Below are 23,525 nucleotides of genomic sequence, written 5' to 3' on the forward strand. Positions count from 1 at the left end.
AGACGCCTGAAAGCAGTGACTGTGAAAACTCTGAAACAGCCAGAGTACAGTACTGTCTTAGAGTATCACCACAAGCTCAGCATCAAACAGTGAATCTGAGAGCAACATATCAGCCGCAGAGGAATCCAGAGAGAGCCCAGAAAACAAATACACATATTATATGTCAGAGCAACCCAGAGTCACCTCACCTGTAAGGGAAACTGAACAAGAACAGATTTCCTCTGTTCATTATGTCTCCTGTTTTACAGGATTGTAATCTGTGGTCACGCCCACTACAGCAAGGCCTGTAACATGAACAAATAAATACCACCAACAAGTGTCCCTAGAGGACTGGCGAGACTTTTAAGGCAAGTGATTACTTGCCAGGTTACCACATAGAATACCTAAGCTATTAACTAGCATCAATAAGTTAGTCACTAATATTCCTTGGCAGTTGATTAGCATCCCCTGGGCTAGTTACTGTCTAGTAACTAGTAACTATTTAACACCAATTCATATTATTTGTTAGATTCACTTTTCTTCTTACTTTAGTCAAAAGTCTTTTGACCTAAATATGTTCAAAGTTGCATCATCTTGACATTTACACCAGTGTTGTACAACTCTGAGTGCATTCTGCAACTGATGGGAGGGAAAGGACTCCTTAGCACGACCATTAGAAAAGCCCACACAGCGCACAAGTAGTTTGGTGTTTAAGTGGCTCAGAGGATCAAGGACAGGAGCAGTGACAAAAGTTATCCTCTCATCGCGGTGAATGTTGTGCGCCTTATACAACAGGACAGCGTGAGAGAGCTGGACCATTTTTTGTGCCTAGGTATTTTGTGCAGGTGAAGCAATGAAAAACTCACATTTCTTAGTATGACAGGACAGGATGATCCCACTGAGGCACCTAAGAGAAGAAATCCAGACCCTTTAACTTTCAAGGAAATTGTGACGCATTAGTACAAACAAATGATCATTAATAAATCAATATCAATGACATAAACACACAGGAGATGCAGGATGAGTTATCCAGATTCATTTAATAATTAACCAACAAATTTAGATTGTCCAATTAATGTTGCTACTAATTCCCTGATTGATAAATTTCTTTACATTTGCCCATGTTTTGTTAAGTTGATTCAGAAATAATTAATTGATCAAATTAAACTCCAATTCCTGCGAGCTTTGGCAAAGCTGAGCATGTTCGGTCTGTTGTGTATACAGTTGTGGCTCTAAATACAGGCTGAAGTGGCAAAGTGCGCAAACGCAAACTTTGTACCACTGACAAAGCATTAGACCACAACTGTATTCATAACTCAGGTTGATAGTAGCAACAGTTTTTAACGCAGCACAAGCTCTCTAAGAAGACGAACTCCTCAAAAACTTGAGAAGAAACCTCGGGAAAGGCAATTCAGAGAGAGATCCCCTTTCCACGGATTGCTGGGGGTGGGTGGGGTATTTTCCATGTTGGAAAATACAATGGGAGCAAGACTAAAGACTGAATGGAAGTTCCACTGTGATCTCATGGCCCACTTGCTCTTGTGCTTCCAGAGGGGCGGGCCTTGTAAAAAAGATAGAAATGAAGAACATGGACAGCAATGTGCCATAGCTTTTGAATGTGACCAAATACTTCTCTGTTAGAGCTTCTGCTCTGTAAACCTGTTTTGCTTGGCATCAATAAGTCATTTGAGCCAGGGATGATTCTGAACTTCCTCTAGGGTGAGGCGGTCTTCATGGTTCTGACAGTAACAACCCAACAGGAAACACTTGCAATCTGTTCAGAGATACAAAAGAGCGGTTCGAGTTTATCACGTTGGTGTTTATATAAGTCTGCGTGTGCATTAGCGATACAGATAAAGACAGATAACACAGAAAACAGAATTTTCAAGCCTTGTAATGCAACAGGTTAAAGAATAAACATTCAGCTTACTCTCTGAAATGTCAGTGTGCATCTCAGATGTGTTGTTGTCGTGAGGGATGAAGTGACGTAACATCCTATCCATCACCGCACCCAGCTGCAAAACTGTGATGCAATCTGCTGTGGTGGCATTAAAGTCCTGCCAGTTTACAGCGGCTGATTTGGTCCCTAACATCCAGAGAGTAATTGTTCATGGTTGTCTATAGCCCTGTTCTTTAAGTTATCTAAAATGAAAGAACAGGGCTATAGAGTCGGCCTTAAAATGGAAACATTACATATATAAATACTAACTTACACCATGGAGCCCTGCTCTCAGAATCGGTCCTAGATTTAACACTGTCTGTGAAACTGGATTTAATAAAAAATTGTTTAAATTGAAAGGTTTTAGAACATGTTTAGCACCATCCTGTGCCTGTTCAGAGCAGGATGTCATTAGGTTGGATGCACTTACATTAGTTTATGCTAATTTCCTAGTTTATAACTAGTGACAGAACAGTTAATTTGCTGGAAAACAAGGTGACTAAAACTAAAAGTCAGTTTGAGGGGGTCCTGTTTGTATGGGCCCTTCAGTTTGATGAGCCAGAATATAAAGAAACTCAAAAAGAGATGAGAAACAAAGTAACTGACCTCTATCAGTCTGTCTGTCATCTAGTATCATCTGTCAATCTGTCGTCTATCATAGAAGGTTACAAAGCCATGTCTAAGGCTTTTTGGGATTCCACTGAATGATGGGTGAGAGCCATTATTCATAAATGAAAAAACACCTGTGAGGCTTCTCAGGATGACTCAAATACTTTTTTGTACCCAAAGCTAATACTGGGATGTCTGGTATGCACTGCTGCAGTTCACTTTCTTGGCTGTGGGAAGTTGCTCCCATCAAGTTTGTCTCACTAAAACTTCATTTTTTGCTGTCTGTAAAGAGCACACACTTCCATTTATGGACAGAGAGCTTTGAGTCAGTAGTTTTAGTCTCGGCAGTGTTACCCTCAGGCAGTAAGAAGATTACTTATTTTGTCCGCTTCTTTTTCAGGCATCTATTACGTTTTTGGGAATAGCAACAGTGCAAGTAATATAAATAATTATATGTTACTAACCTGAGCCTTTACTGTGATTTAAGCTCAATTTAAGACTGTCTTTGGGGGTTACCTTATTTGGCTCCAGGAAGTCTATCCAAAATTGGTGAGCTGGATAAGGGCATTTGGAGTATCAGAATCAGCTGATATACCAGTTTCATGATAGCGGTGCCTACCTACCTTACCTATGCAGCACAAGCTTCCATTGTTTAGCCAGTTTAAAAGAGACAACTTTGTGACATAGTAAAGTCTAACCAAAGATGTGGCCATGAAACAGAAATGGAACAATTATGATGAATTTAAATGTTGGAAGTGTAAGCCATTACCTATACATAAGCACCTGTGTCATTAATGCAGGTCAGTGTGAGTCGGGGTGAAAGATAAGTGTATCGCAAAGCCAAACATTAGACCATCTTGTCAGTGATGAGAGACATGCCAAGTACAAACAGACTCAGCTTAGATGAGAATGTTTTCTGCTGCTAAGCCATCTGAAAGAAATACTATATAAGGGCTCTATGGTATTTTCTGAGGGTAGAAGGAAGCCTTCTGTCACCCGGAAATTTCAGGACACACAAACACACACTAATCCCCTATAGTCAGCCACCCATTGCATTCCATAGAGCTCTTTTGTCTCCTATTAGGGGCTAAGTGTTGCAGCTCGGCCTGTCTGTAGTTCAAGAAGGTGACAGCCGCTTAGTAGGATGGTGAGATGCACTAATGAATGGCACTGCCCTAGCAAGATTGGTCTCCTTCCTTACAATAAGGCTTATAGTAGCAAAAAATGGTCAGATGGTGCGTTCCATGTGAAAGCAGAAGTCGGAATTTCCTGAATTTTTCAGTGTCCCCTCAAGTCAGATTTCCAGCTCTGAACATTGCATCAACCAACAGCCTTAATCAGCCCAACTTAACCATCCAACATGGAACCACTGTATATAAACATTAGTAAAACTGTAAAACCTGTGATCTGTGCTGCTACAGCTGTTTATTTATGACTCGCTACATAAGCCATATGCACAGCACCGGGCAGGTTCTGTCTGCGAATGTGCTGCGGTGCTTTTAACACAAACATTGCGCTGTGTTGTTACTGATGCATTAATAGCTCTGCTCTGCTAAGATAGAAGAAAACTTTTTTTGTGGTTTCGCATTGTTTTGCAACGCCTTCATGAAGAAATCTGGATGGAAGCATATGCTCTCCTAAAAACTGAACACACCTTTCAGCATTGATTTGGTTTCCTCTGTAGTCTGGAGGATGCATCATCCAAAAAGAATTTAAAATATTTATTTGTCCAACCACAGAACATGCTTTATACTTTCCCTCGGTCCCTGGTTTAATGAGCTTTGGTCCGCAGAAGGTAGACAGCAGCGTTTCTAGATCATATTCACATATGGCTTCTTTGTAACCTGCAGAGTTGAGGGCACTGTGAACTGCATTCACTAACAATGATTTTTCAAAATGTTACTGGACCTCTACAGTGACTAGAATCATGCCTGTTTTACTGCAAAGAGACTTACAGATGTCATGTCTTCTGATGTTTCAGAAACATTAGTGTGTTCAAGCTGTTTGTGACAGTCATGGTTCTGCCCATTAAAAACCCAATGCAAAAGATTTGACCTCTGTTACCCCTGTACCCCCCTTCCTGTGTATCTCTCTCTGTTCCTCAGTGTTACATGTTCCACATGTATGTGGGAGTGCGAGCAGGTGGAGGAATTGGTGACCAGATCGAGGATCCAGCTGGTGATGAGTACGAAATCTACCGGATCATCTTTGACATCACTTTCTTCTTCTTTGTCATTGTAATCCTCCTGGCTATCATCCAGGGTGAGGCATCCTACACATACATGCACACAAACAGTTTAATGGAAACACAAGCAGTTAATTAGGCAACTATTAGCCAAATGAATACATTCTAATATTGTAAAGTAGAGTAAACACCACAGGAAGTGGTGATTCAAATGTATAATTATTTTGAGAGCAATCATTTCTGGTTCTGTTTGGTTTCCAATATTTTGGTTGTTCTGTTTATTTCAAATTGACTAGACTAAATAATCGCGACGTCTCTCCAAAGTGGAGTACACTTGAACACCACCTTAAACAGTTTCCTGCTTGTAAATTCAGATAAAACTGAGCTTATTGTACTTGGCCTTAAAAACTTCAATGAAACATAGTGCCTAACCAGATACGAACTCTGGGGAAAGGATATGTGCATACTAAACAAAATATAGGACTGCTTTCTTTGCACAACATCTCTAAAACTAGAAATATTCTGTCACAGAGTGACGCTGAAAAACTATTTCGTGCATTTATTACTTCTAGGCTGGACTATTCATTATTGTCAGGATGTCCTAAAAACTCCCTGAAAAGCCTTCAGTTAATCCACAATGCTGCAGCAAGAGCACTGACAGGGACTAGAAATATCATATTTCTCCCATACTAACGTCTCTTCATTGGCTCCCTGTTAAGTTCAGAACTGAATTTAAAATCCTCCTCTTCCCATAAAAAAACGTAAACATTACTTATTATTAAACTCTGCCTATCTTCCACAGTGTGCCTTTTATCTACAATAATACAAAAAAACAAGCGCAAACCCCAACAATCATATGACCCTCCTACGAGGAACCACTCTGGGAAGGAAAAACTCCCTTTTAACAGAAGGACACCTCCAGCAGAACCAGGCTCAGGGAGGGCGGCCATCTGCCACGATTGGGCTGGGGGAAGGAAGGCAGGACAAAGATGTGCTTTGAAAGAGAGCCAGAGATTAAAAGTAACTAATAATTAAATGCAGAGCGGTGTACAAACACAAAGTGAGAGAAAAAGGTCACTAAAGAAGAAACAGTGCAACACGGTAACTAAGGGAGGATTCAGGGTCACCTGGTCCAGCACTAACTATATGCTTTATCAAACAGGAAAGTTTGAAGCCTAATCTTAAAAGTAGAGATAGTGTCTGTCTCCTGAATCCAAACTGGAAGCTGGTTCCACAGAAGAGGGTGTACTGTACTGTAAACTCTCAATCAGAACACCTAAGATGGGTTTAGATGGGTCTTCTTGCATGAAAGTGAACTAAAATATACCACCAAGGCAACGAACCAGTGGCGGAAGAAGAAGCAGCACATTAGTTGTGCTGCCTTCCATGGAGTGGCCGAGCCAGTCTGCAGAGCTCAGTCCAATAGAAAATTGATTGATTGATTGAATCTTTATTTTGAACATGTTGAAAAAGTACAACAAAATAGAATTAAAAGAGACAAATGAACAAAGCAAAACAAAAGGAAAACGAGCAACCACAACTCCAAATAACGTTCATGTTCAAAAAGGAGCAGGAAGAAGCATATGCTTATTTAATCCCACCCCTTTTCCATTATCTAGTATCAATAGACTACAGAAATCTGTGGAGGCTTTGAATTCCCAAGAAGGAGCCAAGTAATCTGAAGAATTTCTGTAAAGAGGGATGGGCCAAAATCACTCGTAAGATGTGCAAACCTGGTGATCACCTAAAAGAAATGCCTTACCACTGCGTGTGCCAACAAGGGTTTCTTCACCAAGTGCAAAGTCATATTTTGGTTGGGGATTAAACATCTGTTTCACTCAGTGATATGCAAACCAATCCATAACTTCAATGAAATTTTAGATTTTAGGTTGATATTCTTTCTCTCTCCATTAAAATGTAACTACCATAAAAATTAGAGACTGTTCATTTCTTTTCCAGTGAGAAACGTTAGTGGTAGTAGAAACTGAGTAGAGACCAAATAATTATTTCCCTCTGCCACACATATTGACAATGATGATAACTAAGCTTGTCAAAAACAAAAGTTTGGGGCCTAATCGTAAAAGTAGGGTGTCTGTCTCAGGAACCCAGACTGGAAGCTGGTTTCATTGGAGAAGAGTTGGTTAGAGCTGAGGGCTCTACCTCCCATTCTACTTTTGGAAACAAACCAAGCGTTGGCTTACATTCTGACACTACAGTGCTCAGTTGGATTAATATGATATTATGAGGCTTTTAAAATATGATGGGTCCTGGAACATTCAGGATTTTGCATCTGTGTAGGCTTTGTCTTTAGTATTTATATCCTTCCCTATAGGGACATACACACTTTGGACGTAATATAGAGAATGTAACTGAATAGCAAAAAAGACTCCTTTAGAAGTATTATAGTAGATATAGTAGATAGCCTGTGGTTTTCATATCTATTGTTGTATTCAGTGTAATAATGTGGACCAGCATGTTTAAGCTCCACCCTCTCTGAAATCCTAGGGTTAATCATTGATGCTTTTGGAGAGCTGAGGGATCAGCAGGAACAAGTGAAAGAAGACATGGAGGTGAAAACACACACAACAGTTCAATGCAGTTTTTTTTAAATTCAGGCATATGAACATGTAAAAATATAGATTTTGTGGTTCTTTTGTTTTGTATAGCTGTACCTCCAACAGAGGCATAGATGAAGATTGCCAATAGGTTACAATAAATGACAACCACCTAACTATCACGTGTTTCTCTTGCAGACCAAATGTTTTATCTGTGGAATAGGTAATGACTACTTTGACACCGTGCCACACGGCTTTGAAACGCACACTCTACAGGAGCACAACTTAGCCAACTACCTGTAAGTACGTCTGGAGAGTGTCTGTATTTCTGTGTGTGTTATTGTACCTTTTAACACCTACATCATCATAGATCATCACACCTACATAGTACACAGTCTTTCAGGTCAGTTAATGAAAGATAGGTACCCAATCTTGGTGTACTTGGGGCTTGGTCCCCAATCTCAGGTGGGCGATGATATCTATGATATTTGTCCTGGCTTGTTTTGTACCACAGCATTTGTGTTACACTGAAGTGTGTTTCCACATTATTATCCCCAGTGTTTGGACACTTATTATCCAGTTACATACATTTCAGTGTGGTATTACTCAACTGTAACCACAGTTGCTACCATGATACTACTTGGATATTAAGTGCTTGTTACTTTGGTAATTGAGTCGTAATAACTTAGAAATGACCACGTTACGTTCTTGTCTTTGCCTTGTTACCCAGCCAGCAAGTGCCACTGTAACATCTGGCACTGATGCTGTGTGACTAATATATGCAATGATAATACTGTTTGTGTTTTCTAACAACTGTGTGTGTGTGTGTGTGTGTGTGTGTGTGTGTGTGTGTGTGTCTGTGTCTGTGTGTGTGTGTGTGTGTTTGTGTGCTTCAGATTCTTTCTGATGTATCTCATCAACAAAGACGAAACAGAGCACACAGGCCAGGTAAGCACCTTTCCAATCTCTCTGCCAGTAAATATACAAGACTGTCATCCTGTTACATGGTCAGTACAGTTTAGCTTCAAACTCTCTCTAAGTGTTTCTAACAGTTTATTAATGGCTGCTAACTAGAGCTGGGCGATATAAGATTTTTTCATATCACGATATGGTTTTTTCATTTCAGGCGATAACGATATCTATCACGATATAAGCCAAATAACTATATTTGTAAGATTTAAATGTGCCGTTGCTCACAAGTAAAATGTGAAATAATCAGCAGCTTGTTATTATTTAAATATTTATTTCCCATAATAAGTTCAACAGGGTAGATGTACTTAAGGAACATGAGACTTTTTCAGATAAATAAAGGCAAATATTGCAAACTACACAAAAGGCAGCCGCTAAAGCGTTTAAGTTTCAAAATAGAACAAACGAAACAGACTAAATTGTCAATTCCACTTAGAAACAAAATATTAATTCTAAAAATAAATCTTAGTTTGTTTTACAGAAGAACAGACAAAACTGACTAACTTTTGTCAATATCAAATAAACTGAGAACTAAAAGGAAATTCTCAATCTCTCCTTGTTGTATAGCTGAGCTTTTCAAACAGTTGTAACAGTTACTTTAGTCTGACAAAAGCCGAATGACGAATCAGCGCTTCCAGTCAGAGACTGAGGCTACGTCCACACGTACACGGGTATTTTTGAAAACGGAGATTTTCCGTTTTCGTGTTAAAAAATAATCCCGTCCACACATAAAGGCAGAAATGAAGGAAAACGCTGCTATGAACATGCCAAAGCAGCAGGTGGCGCTAGATTCCTAACCGTGCAGAAATGTTGGCCAATCAGAAGTCTAGAAGCCTCGGTGGGAAAAAGTAAACAAAGCTGGGGCATAGAAGCAGAACCGAGTCGTATGTGTGGAGGGACAGTAACTGTGTGTATATGTAAGCATTTAAACACTGCAGAGAGTAGAATTAACAGTAACAGTATTGTAGAAATTCATTTCACTGAAACAATAACGTGGCGCACAGTGTGACGTCAAAAAATGCGCACACCTTTGACGCTGCGTTTTCTCCGTTTTTCTAGTCCACACGTAAATGCAAAAACGATGTTTTCAAAAATCTTCGTTTTCAGTGACCAAAAACGCCGTTTACGTGTGGACGAAAGGTGCAAACGCATAGAAAAATCTGCGTTTTCAAAAATACCCGGGTACGTGTGGAAGTAGCGCATGCACCAGTTTATTGTATTTCCAGACTTGCTTTCGGCACAATTTACAGTGCACGCTACTCTGTTTTTTGTCAGACTTGAAATAGCCGAAATACCTTCACACTACGGAACTTCTGTGGCTCTTCCGTTCGACAATCTCTCCGGCGTTGGAACCATCATCTGTTTTCTCTTCGGTAACCTTCGGTCACGCTCGGTTGATTTTTCTAGTCGGCACACTCATTTCCTCCATTACCCGGGCGGTACGGTGGCTGGCTGCTTCCCAAACAAATACACATGTGCGGCTTGGCACTTGTGCTGTACGTAACAAGTCACGTGACGTGACGCTGCAGCTGTGATTGGTTCGGCTCTGCGCTACTTAATTTGGATTGGCTGTTCTTTTTTCTTTTTTTTTCTTTTTTTTTTAAGAGGACAAGAGCGGCAAGGTCTATCGCGATAGTTTAATTTTTCTATCGAGAAAAAGTTATATCGCGATACATATCGTTATCGTTCTATCGCCCAGCTCTACTGCTAACATTGTTAAAGCCTCAGTATGGAACATGGAAAATCACCTCTGGTCATATTTGTATGTTCGATCACATACAAAGGATAACATTTCCTGTAATGTTTAACTAATTCCTGAACAAGGGCCTCAAAACAAACTTGTTATCAGTTTTTATCTTAATTGTGATTAAAGCAGAATACTTTATAGAAGTTATTCATAAATGTTTTTGTAGTAATGAGTTTTGTTAAAAGCTAAAAACTGGCCAGTCTCCCATTCAAGATCATTTTGTTGGATATATACTGATGATAATCATCATGGGTGCTATTTCTGGATCACGTTCTAGAAGTCCTGTTTTGACCACTTGCTCTGTGAACCCTGAGATTACACTGTGGACATTCACAGACAACTTTTACTTTCAAAATGGCCCGAAGTCCATGTAGCGTATCGTCACTGGGAATGGAGTGCTACAACAGGGCAGTTTCAGCAGTTTCCAGTCCAGGAATCCAAAGTTTAAACAACAACGTGTAAGGAGTGGTGAATGATGAAGGCTTGCCTTTTTCATACGCTGAAGGAGACCCAATAACGCGTTACTGCCCATCTCTGATGGTGGATCTCAAGGGAAGAAACATTTGGCGATGTCTGTTGGGTTCTAGACTTCAGGCAGTTACTGACCGAAATTACTGATGGATTTATGGACCTAAGTATAAAAATTGTTGTAATATCTAAATAAATAAAGCAGTATTTTGTTAAACTCCTGGAATTAAAGGTAAACGACAGTTTGGTCATGTGATTAAAAATCCACTGTGGGGTTGTAAGAGGCAAAATTGAAAAAACAAAAACATTCTGTCATTGGGCACTGGACCGGACTGTAAGTTCACTGTTGATCATGCTGTGTCCACACACTGTACCATGCCAGCACTGTGTGTGAAGGGACCCTTAATTATATGCTCATGGCTTACCACATTTATTTGTTCTAGAAGTTTATGGCTGCAGATATAGCTGCATGCTTGTTAGCTAAGAGGAATAATCAGCCAGAATGGAGCAATCAGATGGGTTTCCTGCAGTACTAGAATAGCACAACAAAGCATGAGGAGACAGAAAGGGGGGACGGGAGGTTGCAGTGCCTTATCTAGCTGGGGAGGATCTATGAAAGCTAGACAAGAAAAGTAGCTTCATAATAATACCGCATACAAACTGAGGAGAACATATGAAGCTAAGAGTACCACAGAATAATATTCTATAGAAGTAGAAGAAGAGAAGGACTTTGGATATCACAGATGTTATGGCTCAGGGGTTCTTAGGTTGACCAGACTGTAACTAGCCTCAAACCAGGGTACAGTAGATAAACTTAGGGCTAGGTTACATTTTAACCACATTTCGTTTTGTACAACATTCCTTCAGTAAATCCTTTTTTTCTGTTTTACAGAACTTCTAATTCCATTAGTTACCATCATCTTGAAGGGTTCAGTTGAAACGCTGAACAACCATCACAGCCTATTTAGAGTTAAGATTAGGGGTACGGTTAGCATTAAGTTCATATTTACCAGGTTGTAAATTCAATTGGAATTTTCACCTATTTAATATATTCAGCTGAAGTCTAATAACAGAAATTCTGAAGGTAAGATGCATGTATGAGACCTAAGGTAATGTCTTGAGAACAGTAATGTTATGTTTAGCATGTAGCTAAAATGTAACCTAACCTCACCTTTAAGTGGGCTGTAAGTAAGTTGGTGGATGTTAAAAGGTTAATGAAATTTTTCGTATTTAATCTGTCTTTATAAAAACACATTTGGGGAAATATACAAAATATGTTTAAATTGACACCAGCTTACTCATCAGAATACAACAGATGTTGCTCGGTGGACCTAATAAGACAACAGGTTGAGTGTATGCTGCAGGTTCTGTTCAGCTATATGAGTGATGCAGAATAAATATATTTTTTTTATTGTATAATTTCTGATACTGCTATACAACCAAGTTTAAAGATCAACACTTGTCGTGGCTTTGGTTAGAAATCAGCAGCCATGTGTTACAGTCTGTGGGCTACTATTTTCAGTTTCTTAGAAATTGTAATAGTTACATCTCACTTAACTAGCAACAATTAACATTCCATGGAACACATTTCACAACTTTCTTGTCAAATAAGGTTCAGTAGTTCATGATATGCATTTTTGTGATGTTCTTATATAATAATTACTTTTATTGTAAACACACCTCCCTCTCAAAAAAAGTCTAAAAAAAATATTTGCATGCTAATGGGGAATATTGAGTAGGTATAATAAATACACTAAATCTCTGCTGCCCATAATGTATCCATTCAGATTCTCTTAGTTATTTAAGATAAATCATTTAGGTGTTGTGGGATGAGTTGTAACTCATTAAGACATTTTACCACAATTGTATTTGAAAAATAAGACAGTAGGCCCTGCTTTTCTGTCATTTAACCATCTCTGTTTGTAAAGGTTTGCTTAAGTTGGTTCTGAGGTCAAGCAAAAGACCTTAAGTGAGTTTAAGAGACGAATCACTTTTACCATTGTATATCTCAAAGAAAGAGGTAGAACAAATTAAAGCTTACTTAACTTTGTCTCAGAAGTAATTTAAGTTTTATATTTATTCAGTTATCTTTTATTTTCAGATAATAAAGAAGTAAACTGAGGTTTTGTTATATTTGTATCACTCGATCTTAAAGGTGCAACAAGTAGCGTAATATTTCACTGGCCTATAGATTTTGTTATCTGTCACCCTTTTATCTCTAAAACCCAAAACTGTCAGTAGTAGAGTGTGAGAAAGTTGAAAGGAATATCAGTTCAACTTGTATAAACTGTTTAACAGATTTAAGCTGCTGTTTGATGCAAAGTGTTTGATAATAAATCAGGCAGCTTAAAGTATGATGCAGTTTGTCAGAGAAGACAATGTCAGGAAGCCTATAAATGAAACTCTAGACTTTGCTGATGGAGACGCATTGGTAGGAACATGTTTGTTGTTAATGCTGTTGTGTTTAGGCTGGCACTAGAGGCCACTAAAGAGCCATGTTTACTGGTTTCACCTTTAAGTGAGTGCTGGTGCATGTGTAACTGATAACTGATGACTTTAACACTGATAACACAGTGGATGTCACAACTGCAATCAACCAGTGTAAGTGTCTTGAATTGTGTTCACTATACCATGCTGATGCGATGCCTCATTTTTATTTATTCCAATCCCTTTTCAGACTGAACCACGCCATTACCAAGTGGCATTTTGCTCATGTAAAAATAAATATTTTCCATATGTATCATGAAGGGGGAATGTTTAGTTTGCCACAAAGTCTACTTCATGTAGTAATTATGAGTAGGCTATTGCTACTTCTGAGAGACGAATGTGTAAAGAGGAAATTTATCTATAAGCAATGATAGATTTGCATGATTTTGAAAATAAAATTTTATTTATTAACTTGTTAATTGTAGAATGCTCTTAATTCAGCTGAATTTGTTAAATTTATTTCTAAAGATAATTTCTTTTCTGTGGTAACTTGTTACATAATATATACAGGCTGTAGGCACTTACATCCATCCATTTCCTTATCCAAAGATGAGTTTTAGTGGCAGCCTAAGCTGATCTTCTGGCCTCCTCCTGGGAGTGTCCTGAAAAAAAAAAAAACACTCTGAGGAGAGGCACAGGGATGACCTCCTCATCAGATGCCTGAACCACTTCAGCCAGCTTCCTTCAATGTGAACTAGCAGCAACTCTGCTCTAAGCTCCCTTTAGATGTTTGAGGTCTTCATCATTCCTTTCTTAAATGGATCCCAGCCACCTTAGAGAGGAAACTTATTTTGATTGCTTGTATCTGCAACACTATTCTTCAGAGCACTAGCTACAGAGCTTGCCCAAAGGTGTGGGTAAAGTGCTTTCTGGCTCAGCTCTCTCTTTACCGCAGTGGTCAATTGCAACACCAGGGCAACCAGTCTGCCAATCCTGCTCCTCCTCTACTTTTATGAGCAGAAATGGAGAAACTATGTACTATCCAAAGATCCAGCCTCTCCTGCAGCAAGTAGCACCCAGCCGCCCACTTGCATGGTCCTAAATATTACTAAAGGAATGAAAAAAGGTTTTACTTACCTTGCCATCCTACAGCAGTAGCTAAAATATGGGTTTGATTCTAAATGCATTGTTATAATCCACTGGTTTATGCAAGCATGGATTCAAGGCAAGCCAAAAAGGAGGCAAATGGTGGCTAAAGTTAGCAGTTGGCACCCTACTTCTTCTTTATCGTTATCCAGGGATAAAATTGAAAGTGAAGACTCCCACTAGGCAGCAATCTGCCACCTACTGGCAGCGAGCACTTTGTAAGCAGTTTCTATTCATGCTTATTACACAGAACCTACCACAGGTGTGTCTAGGACAGGGGTCAGCAACCTCTAACACCCAAAGAGCCATTTGTTTCCACGCAAAAGAAAACAGTGGGAGCTGCAAATACTTTGTGACATCTAAAATGAAGATAACACTGTATATATTGTTTTTTACCTTTCTGCTTTGTGTGAACAACTAAGGTATGTTGCTTATGACATCCATGAAGTTCTACAGAGAAAATTACATTTTATTTATGTAATGAACAAAAACTGTTGTGAGCCGCCCCCCTCATATCGCCTTTGGGCTTTTGGAGCCTTGACCTGACTTTTAAAAAATAACTGGGAAAAAAAGCTCTATGCTGCTAAAAAATGAAAAATATATATTTGCAAAATTCTGCTTAAATATGCATTTTACCTGGTTAATGCGTGTGGCGGGGCGTGGTCTGCAGCGCCGCTGCAGGGGAGGCGGACGCACCTGAGCGGCACCTGCAATCACGCCTCGCCGCCTTAACGTCTGGTGGTATGTGTCGGGCTGTGAGCTGAAAAGCTACAGCCGGCTGTATGTGTCAGCAACTGTGTGTGAAAAGTGGTCATTAAAGAGATGCTGAAAAGCGTGTTCATGCAAACATCGTCGGGTCTGCCGTGATATGTTTACAACGGGACTTCTGCTCCTGAACCTCTGCGCACAGCGTCTGCGAATCGGGGCTGTACGAAGTCAGTTTACGCAGGACTGTAAGCTGTCGTCTGTGAGGCGTGAGCACTGTTTGTTTTAACATAGTTCACAATGGAGAACAGCTGCTGACATAATGTGGACCCGAAGGTCCATAATTGGCCTACGTGGGGTTGAAAGTCTCGATAAATGCACGCCGTTTCGGCGGGTATACCGGGTTCCACGAGTGTGACACTTATTTTGAGCGATGAAAAAATAATAGAATATAATTTTATTTTTAGATTTCAATATCACAATAATCTTCCAATTTAGAACTACAAGTTAAAAAAGAACTAATATAAATAAAATACACTTCAGCTAAACACTTCTAATTTATTTTCCCAAACCACGTGGAGCTGCACTGTAAGGACTAAAGAGCCGCAGGTTGCCGACCCCTGGTCTAGGAAATAATCACAAACTTTTTAGGTTTTCTTTAATAGTTTCTTAATATGCTATTAGAAGCAGACAGTTTTGCGTTTTGCAGCTCTGTTTTGTGCTTATTACACAGAAAATACCACAGATAATTGAGTGATAATAACTTACCACATTATTAAGTTCTTGTTTCCTTCTTGTTACCCTATCGTTGTTACTATTACCACTTTATTACAGAGCTACCATGATATTACTTGTTTTTACATTGTTATTATTTTGGTAATTGCATAGTAATAACTCATAAATGGCCACATTATTTCCCTCTTGTTTCCCTCTTGTTAGCCTACTTTATTCCAGAGCTGTAATAGAAAGTGCTACCGGGCTCTGTAGGCAAACTGCAAGGATAGGTTTTAGATAAAATAGCACCAAATATAGTCATAATGACAGAGGTCAGAGTGACAGGTTTGTAGTCTCTAAGACTTTTTTTTTGGTGCAGGAATGATGTTGTAGGCAACACAAAAGCCATAATAATGGAGGCTGTGGAGGCGATAGTATGTAGTATATAGATGTAGCCACTTCATGGTTGCCTGGCCCTTTAAAGGGCCATGGTGGATGCCTGGCTGATTCCTGGCTGATTGTCAGCAGATGCTTGATAGATGGATGCTCTCCGATGCATTCATTGGAGTATGAATGCATGTGAATGTTAGATACAAAGCACTTAGAAAAAAATGCTTGTGCAAATGGGTGTGAATGGATAATTGATGCATGTTGTGTAAAGTGCTTTGAGTGCTTAGATCAGGGGTGTCAAACTCCAGCCCTCAAAGGCCAGTATCCTGCTTGTTTTTGTGACATCCCTGCCCACCTGCTGCTGATTACCTGGATCAGGTGTGCTTTGCTAAGAAGAAGCTAACAGGGCAGGTTAGTTGGCAAACAAGCAGGACAGCGGCCCTCGAGGCCTGGAGTTCGACACCTGTGGCTTAGATAGAGTAGAAAAGCACTATACAAGAACCAGTCCATTAACCATTTACCACAGATCTTGGCTGTAATTCTTGAAATTTGCAAATCCCAAAAACCTTTGCAAGTGCTTGTGAGAAGTTGAGGTGGGCTACTCCACCACTGCTCTTACCTTTTGTGGGTCAGTCTTCAACTGCCCACTCTCGAGTATATATCCAAGAATGGACACAGTTTTTGCATGAAACTCACATTACTCTGCCTTTATGTAAATTGTAAATGGACTGATTCTTATAAAGCGCTTTTCTACTCTCCCTGAGTACTCAAAGTGCAGTTTACAATATGTCTCATTCACCCCATTCACACTCACTCATGCAAGCACTTCTAAACTCGAGTACAATCTAACCAACATGCGCACACATTCACACTCCGATGAATGCTTCGGAGGCTTGATACTAGATACTAACTTGGTCATTGGGGGTTAGTATCTTGCCCAAGGATATTTGGCATGCAGACTGGGGAATCCAAGGATCGAACCAGGGGGAAGCCACAGGGGGCTGCGGTGAAATGCCCGCAGGCTCTGCCGGCAGCCAGCCATGCCAGAGCAGACCAAGCCCCGGGCCCAGAAGCCCGAGGTCCGAGGGCACCTCACCCCCCGGAAGCGGCCCGGCCGAGTGTTATGTGGGAATAGGCCTGAGATGTTGCCAGAGAGGTGAAATTTACGACCCAACCTGACACATAAATATAGACAAACAGACACACACAGACACAAACATGAATTCCCAGCCTCATGCACACATATAAATACTCGACATTTGCCCAACATGGAGACAGAAGTGAACACTGTACACACACTCCCCAAACATACTCTATACTCCCAGGTCCAGATACCATCACCCCCAGAGGGGCAATCCGGCCATAGGCCCAGGAGATGTTTCCCTTTGCCGTGGGATGGAGACAAGCAGACCGTCTCTGGTCCTGCAGCAGCAGGGAGGTCCAGCATCTCAGACCCCAACCAAATAGACAACTCCTCCTCCTGGCCCCCCGCCCCCTTCATACCACAGACTCATATGTGATGTTGCTGCGTGCTGATCTAAATGGTAAATGGCCTGTATTTGTATATTTACTAGTTCCTAAGGACCCCAAAGCGCTTTACACAACCAGTCATCCACCCATCCACACACACATTCACACACTGGTGAAGGCTAGCTCCTAGCCACAGCTGCCCAGAGGCGAGGCTGCCGGACACTGGCGCCACCGGGCCCTCTGACCACAACTAGTAGGCAACGGGTGAAGTGTCCTGCCCAAGGACACAACGACCGAGACTGTCCAAGCCGGGACTCGAACCGGCAACCTTCCGATTACAAGGCGAACTCCCAACTCTTGAGCCACGATCGCCCCAGTGCATTTAAACCATGGGAGGGGCATGGTACTCTCTGCCAGAAAGCAGCTGGTGTCAGCATGGCCCCTCCCTGAGAACCCTTAATGTCTACATTTATTGAAAATTGAGAGGTGGACACTGGGCGCTGCATGTGTGGTGGTGTGATGGAGGAGGAGGCGGGAGGCAGTTGGGGATGGGGAGGGAAGCACTGGACGCACCACAAATAAGCTATGTTTTCATTTCAGAGTGCAATGAGACATTAAACTGTTTAATTTTCAATAAAAAAAAAACTGGAAAAATGGAGTGTTCTAAAATTTATGACCAGTAGTTTATATGTTTTACTTTGTTTTGAATTTAAAAACTTGTAGATAATGTGCAAAAAAATAGATTTCAATTTATGTCTTTGTATAAATTTTTAACTTTGGATAATGGTAGCTTAGTGAAGATCCAAATGGTCCCTTGTAGCACATTTGTTAATGAATAAATCTTCTGAAGTAAACTTCACTTGGTTCATATGAAACCACTGTTCAGTCTCAATCCACACAGCATTATTGCCGCTTTATAAAGATGGAACCCTTCCCTACTAATGAAATATAGAAATGTGATCTGATCAAAGATCTTTAGACTCAATGGGGAGATTGAAATTGAGTCAGTGTTACTGGATAACTTAGTGTAACTGCTTCTTGAGTAGTTATGATACTTAGCATTGTGACTAATATCTTAGGAACTTCCACACAAGATAGCATTTGTTAGGATTTGTTACATTATTTAGTTATTCTGTGGTTGATGTTAGAGGAAAGCAGAGTTAGTATTTTGCTCTGCTGTTAGACCCATGAATTTAGGGTTTAACGTGTTCTTAGTATAGCTACAAGAGCCATGCATCCATTTTAGTACGCTTAAGTGGTTGATCTCTATAGAAGACCAACCATGTTTTCTCTTTCTCCCTGGTTTCTAGAAAATTGCTGGTTTCTAGTTGCTTTTTGGTGGAGGTAGAATTGGTGCATAAATACTCACCAGAAGTAGCTGTCTGAACCCTAGGGTTGAGACTAAATTGTACTAAATGACTAAGACTTGGTAGCATAAACTCTGTGGTGGAGCTTCACCATTGTATTTGTGTCTAGGGTTTCTGCCCTTACTGAACACATGACTTTTTCAGAGGGTGGTATGGGGAACTGTGACTAGGTGTAACTGGTAAGTGTATAAAGGGTAAAAATTGCACAGTTGAACTTGAGTAGTGTTGTAATTAATCTAGTAGTTTGATCTGGTAGCTTTATTGTAGACCACGTTAACTGCTTTGAATTGCTGTTGTGTCTTGTAGGTATTTTTATGTGCTTCCTTCAGCTTCCAGGCCTCTCTGGGGGGAAATATATCTCTGCCTCGAGTTTCTAGCTAAAAGTTACTTAGTAAGCAAATAGGGGAAAGTGTTGGAAGTCAGATTGTTATTTACAGCTAAATTTTATTTTGGACACAGATCTTGCGTGTTTGGTGTCATGAGAATGCAGCCATTCGCTTGCCATATGAAAGTGACACATTCATATGTCCTTATATGGTCAGGACAGTCTTCAAATTGGAAGGACTGTGTGTGTGTGTGTGTGTGTGTGTGTGTGTGTGTGTGTGTGTGTGTGTGTGTGTGTGTGTGTGTGTGTGTGTGTGTGTGTGTGTGTGAGACAGAGAGAGAACAAAGTAAGATCTTCCTGTCATTTTTTCCACTTCGACAAAAGTGTTTCACACATGGGTTCAAAGCCACTGTGTTACTTTATATTACATTACTTTTCCTTTATTTGTTTTTTTTTTTACATTGCTGATGTTTTAAATAATTGGTTTTAAGGTGTATCCAGTCCTGTGTTTTATACTGCAGATATCTACAGTTTAATGCAACTTACCACCAGTCAGATATACCCATAATAGATGGTCGTGTACTTTTTGTCTTTTGACTACATTTTTTTTCTAGTAAATTGCTTAAAAAGTTATGGACAAATATCAGGTTATGTCAGTTTCAGTAGTTTCAACCTCTCAAAGAGAACAGAAAACTAATCTTTAGCCCATTTTCCAATTAGTACCTCCTCGGCACGGCTCGCCACGGTTTGCCATTTTTAAAAACGGGGAAATTGCTACAAAAAAACACACAGAGGTCTCCAAGTCTGACAAAAAGCCACAGACCGAGCAGCAGGTATATTCTTGCCTCGACGCCCACATTTATTGCTTTGTTCATGTGGGATGCTCACATATGTTGCTATGACAATGACCACGGACATAAGGTGGTTCTAAATTGTTATGTCGTGGCAAGCTGTGTCTAGTTGGTGTGAATAGGTACTAATGGAAAAGGGGCGTTTGTCCTTTCAAAAGTTAGTGTTATCTTCCTATAATTTGATTGATTCTGTTCATCTGTATGTAGCATTTTCCAGATGAACCGAATCAACTTTTTGGGATGGATGACTGATCATGCATAAAGATATATTCCATTTAATTCTCAGTTTGTATCTTTTTTAGTTCATAAGGTCATTTTATTATCTGACAGTTTCTTGGTCAGATCCCTCACAACATCTTCTAGTTAACGCTAACTTGTAAAAGTACTCTTCTAAAAACCTCCCCTGCAGAAAGAAGCAAAGCTTTGGTCAAAGGCGGAGCTGGAGGATTCCGTCACTCACCCACTGAACTGCAGAAGAAAACTCTACGCTGCATGAGTAGAGCTAAGTTTCCCATCAGGATATCACAGTAGATACTGAGACAAGAGTGGGTAGGTAAGAGCAATTCAATGTGTAATTCAATGTCTAATAGTTAGGGTTTTATAAATACAGTCATTTACTATTCCTTAAGTAACTAGTGAGAGGTTTCTCATTGTTTTTAAATGCAAATTTTTAAAGTAAAGTCAAGGAGACTGTCTTTGATTTCATTCATAACTTATTGGAAAGGATTTGCATGTGCAGAGTATTTTCATGTACTTTCTTTAAGATTAAGTACTTACCGTTTTAGTTGATTCTTCTATTTTAATGTGTGTTTTGTTGACTTGTTTATGTAAAAGTCACTCTTCAGCTGAAAGGTTAAAATGTTTCTCTTCTACAAGATTATCATCAGTTCTAAGAACACCAGCCAAAGAGATTTTCTGTGACGAAATGATGTTTCTGGCTTTAATTAGTACAGCCTGTATTAGTAATGTCATCTATTCTTTACAGGCTATGCTAATCTATGCCAGAATCACCAATGCGATGGATGGTGAGGCTATAATACTGTTCAAAGATTTCTCAGTGTTTGTCAGCTTTTGTGGAAATGCAGTGCTGTCTTGCGTATTTAATACTAAGGACAATCAAAATGTATCTAGAGAAGGTTTGCTCTAATTTTATAGTCAACATATACAAGGTGACTCGCAGTTTGTATGCGGCAAAAAGTGTCAAAATCTAAAAAGGATGCCAGGAATGCTTTGGAAGAGAGGGGTTGTTTTTTCATGTAATTTGGGTTGCGAAAAGCAAAAGGATTTAAACGTAAATGTATAGTAAATGTGAATACATACATTTAATATGTCACTTGTTCTTTTCACGTTCAACTGAGTATCGAAAATAAGTAAACAACTCTGTTTTCACAGTTTTTTAAAACTGTGTTATAGAAAAGATGAAATAAGAACTGATGTTACAAACCACCAACCCTCCACACTGTGTTTGCTCACGTAAACAGCAGCTTCGTTTAGTTGGCTTTCAGTGTGGCCGTGTTTGATGCCATTTAATAGTTTATGGATTAGGTCGACCATTGTATGTCGGACGTGTAGCACTAAAATTCAATGTGATGTTTAACTATTTGAACAGGAGAAAGTATGTAGGTATTGCACACTGATCCTGTGCAAGATTACACTCTGACTTTACATTACAGTGTCCTGTTGATAAAATAAGTTCAGGTTTCAGTGAGGCAGGTTAAGAGGATGCTGTGGCAGACAGACAGAGGTCAAACATGATGAAGGATCTTACCTGGTAAGCTGGGGAGTTTGAATTTGTTCTTCTATTAAGAGAACTGTTTTACTGTTTTACTGGGCTCTTGTTGGATTGGTAGCAGGTTCTACATGTCTGCAGTCACTCAGTGAACAAAGGATGGCTGACTATGTTTTTCATACATAAAGAAGCATGTTTAAATTTATACCTCTTATACATCTACTAAGAAGTACTTGCCGCTATTCCCTGTGCAATATTTTGGCAGATGTGCAATTACCATCCCTATCCTTAATCACCATAGCCATTCTACCCTTATTTATTATATCCTATTATGATGCCCATGTACAAACTCCCACAGTGTGGGAGTTTATTGTATATTGTTTTCTTTACTTCTGCACCTTTGTAGTCTTGCTACCTAATTTTGCTGTGCATTCAACTGTACAATGACAATAAAAACGTTTTAAGTTCTAAGGCAATTCACTTGTCTCACAACAGCCTTGACTGAATTTATGCTGTCCTCATTACAAGTTTTTGACTGTAATGTATTTTCAACTACATAGCTAACTTGTTATATCCTTTATCAATGCATCCTCTAAGGCACAGATGGTTTGTTGTATTTGGTAGGGTTTAATTGTGAAAAATATGCAAATATTTGTAAAACATAAAAGAAAGCAAATTGTATGTGTATTATTACAGAAGTAAAATAACAATAACTGTAACATATGAGCAGCCTAGAGAAACAGTACTGTACAGACACATTTAATTTGTCTGCAAATAACCATGATCACAGATACAGTACTCAGTCCCAAAAGATAGTCAAAAAGCTAGCAGCTTAGAAATGAAGCCATATTAAGCAAGGATTAAAAGGATTATTGCACTGCGATGCTCGGTCTATGAACCACTGAGCAAAAAGGAAGCTCCTTAGTGACCCCCATGTGTAACCACAGTGATTATTACAGGCTCACATCCTTTGCAATACTGCTATTTACAATGACCACAAGATGGTGCCAAAGGCAGTACCAAAGAAAGAAAAGCTATGGTTCCAATACAGGAATTTCTTTTAGGAAGCTCTTTTCACAGTTTCACACTGGGCTTCTCCGGTCCGCACATTAAAGCAGACTTGAGCAAGAAACTAAACTCTTAATGTATCCATGTGTATGTGTGATTGGGAAAATGCCTTACACATATGCTGTGCATATAGAATAAACAGTTGTGATTATGTGTAAACTAGTGAATGACTTTTAGCAAAACTGCTTTTAGATTTAAGTAGGAGTAGAAAAACGTTGTGCAAGAGCCAATCAAAGCAGCCACCGCTCTAAGTTTATACCTTACTAGTATCTAAATGGATGAGTTATTAAAAAGAATCTGACCATTATAATGTCCTTATGAAGAGAGAAACTATCCAAAGTAACCAGTTTGTAAAGATATTTGTAATGCTTATGACCTTTAGATAATTATTTACTTTGTTACTTTGTACCTCCTTACATGATGTTCGGTGTGACTTAAGGAATTGGGAACAACCAAGTAACCTCGTAACCTCTAAGGCTGAAAAATGAAGCCAACATGAAAGTGCCAATAACACTGGTACCTCTAAAGGTAAATTGAGGGTGATTCCAAAACTGAGGTAATCACAATAGGGCAATCAATTACTTTTCAGACTTTTCTGTGTGATTGACATGTAGCTATTTCCAAACTGCTTGCTAGGACTCACTCTGTAGGTGGGTGGATCGATCTAAACATTGACAATATCGATACCAATGATGGTAATGGTATCAGACTGATATCAGCGCGATTGATATATACTCTTCCCTAAGCTGACTTTATAAGCTGATATGAAATGTTTGTATCTGTATTGGTATAGGCAATACCATCTTTGCATTTATTTGGTATCAGCATCAGAATGTGTAGTATGGCACACCACTACTCATCTCAGTCAACTGGAGTCACTGA

The 23,525-nt window shown here is 39.6% G+C and overlaps 1 protein-coding gene across 1 annotated transcript; it reads left to right on the top strand.

Annotated features, from left to right (window-relative positions):
* The first annotated feature begins 3,321 nt into the window (after positions 1-3,321).
* Positions 3,322-17,300, top strand: LOC147309054 (ryanodine receptor 2-like). The gene is made up of 6 exons (XM_086273302.1): positions 3,322-3,327; positions 4,633-4,789; positions 7,218-7,282; positions 7,466-7,566; positions 8,164-8,274; positions 17,159-17,300. The coding sequence occupies exons 1-6, from the start codon at positions 3,322-3,324 to the stop codon at positions 17,298-17,300; spliced, it is 582 nt and encodes a 193-aa protein (XP_086129428.1).
* The last annotated feature ends 6,225 nt before the right edge of the window (positions 17,301-23,525 follow it).

This window comes from Aulonocara sp. 'chitande type north' Nkhata Bay, linkage group LG18 (genome assembly GCF_057382095.1).
Source record: "Aulonocara sp. 'chitande type north' Nkhata Bay isolate Kocher_YH1m ecotype deep benthic linkage group LG18, A_spYH_male_GT1.1, whole genome shotgun sequence".
NCBI lineage: Eukaryota > Metazoa > Chordata > Actinopteri > Cichliformes > Cichlidae > Aulonocara > Aulonocara sp. 'chitande type north' Nkhata Bay.

What these genes read in the sequence shown, in the direction of transcription:
- LOC147309054 (XM_086273302.1), top strand. An exon ending in CCTCCTGGCTATCATCCAGG is followed by an intron (nt 4,790 to 7,217) that starts GTGAGGCATCCT and finishes CTGAAATCCTAG; the next exon opens with GGTTAATCATTGATGCTTTT. An exon ending in GACTGTCATCCTGTTACATG is followed by an intron (nt 8,275 to 17,158) that starts GTCAGTACAGTT and finishes CTATACTCCCAG; the next exon opens with GTCCAGATACCATCACCCCC.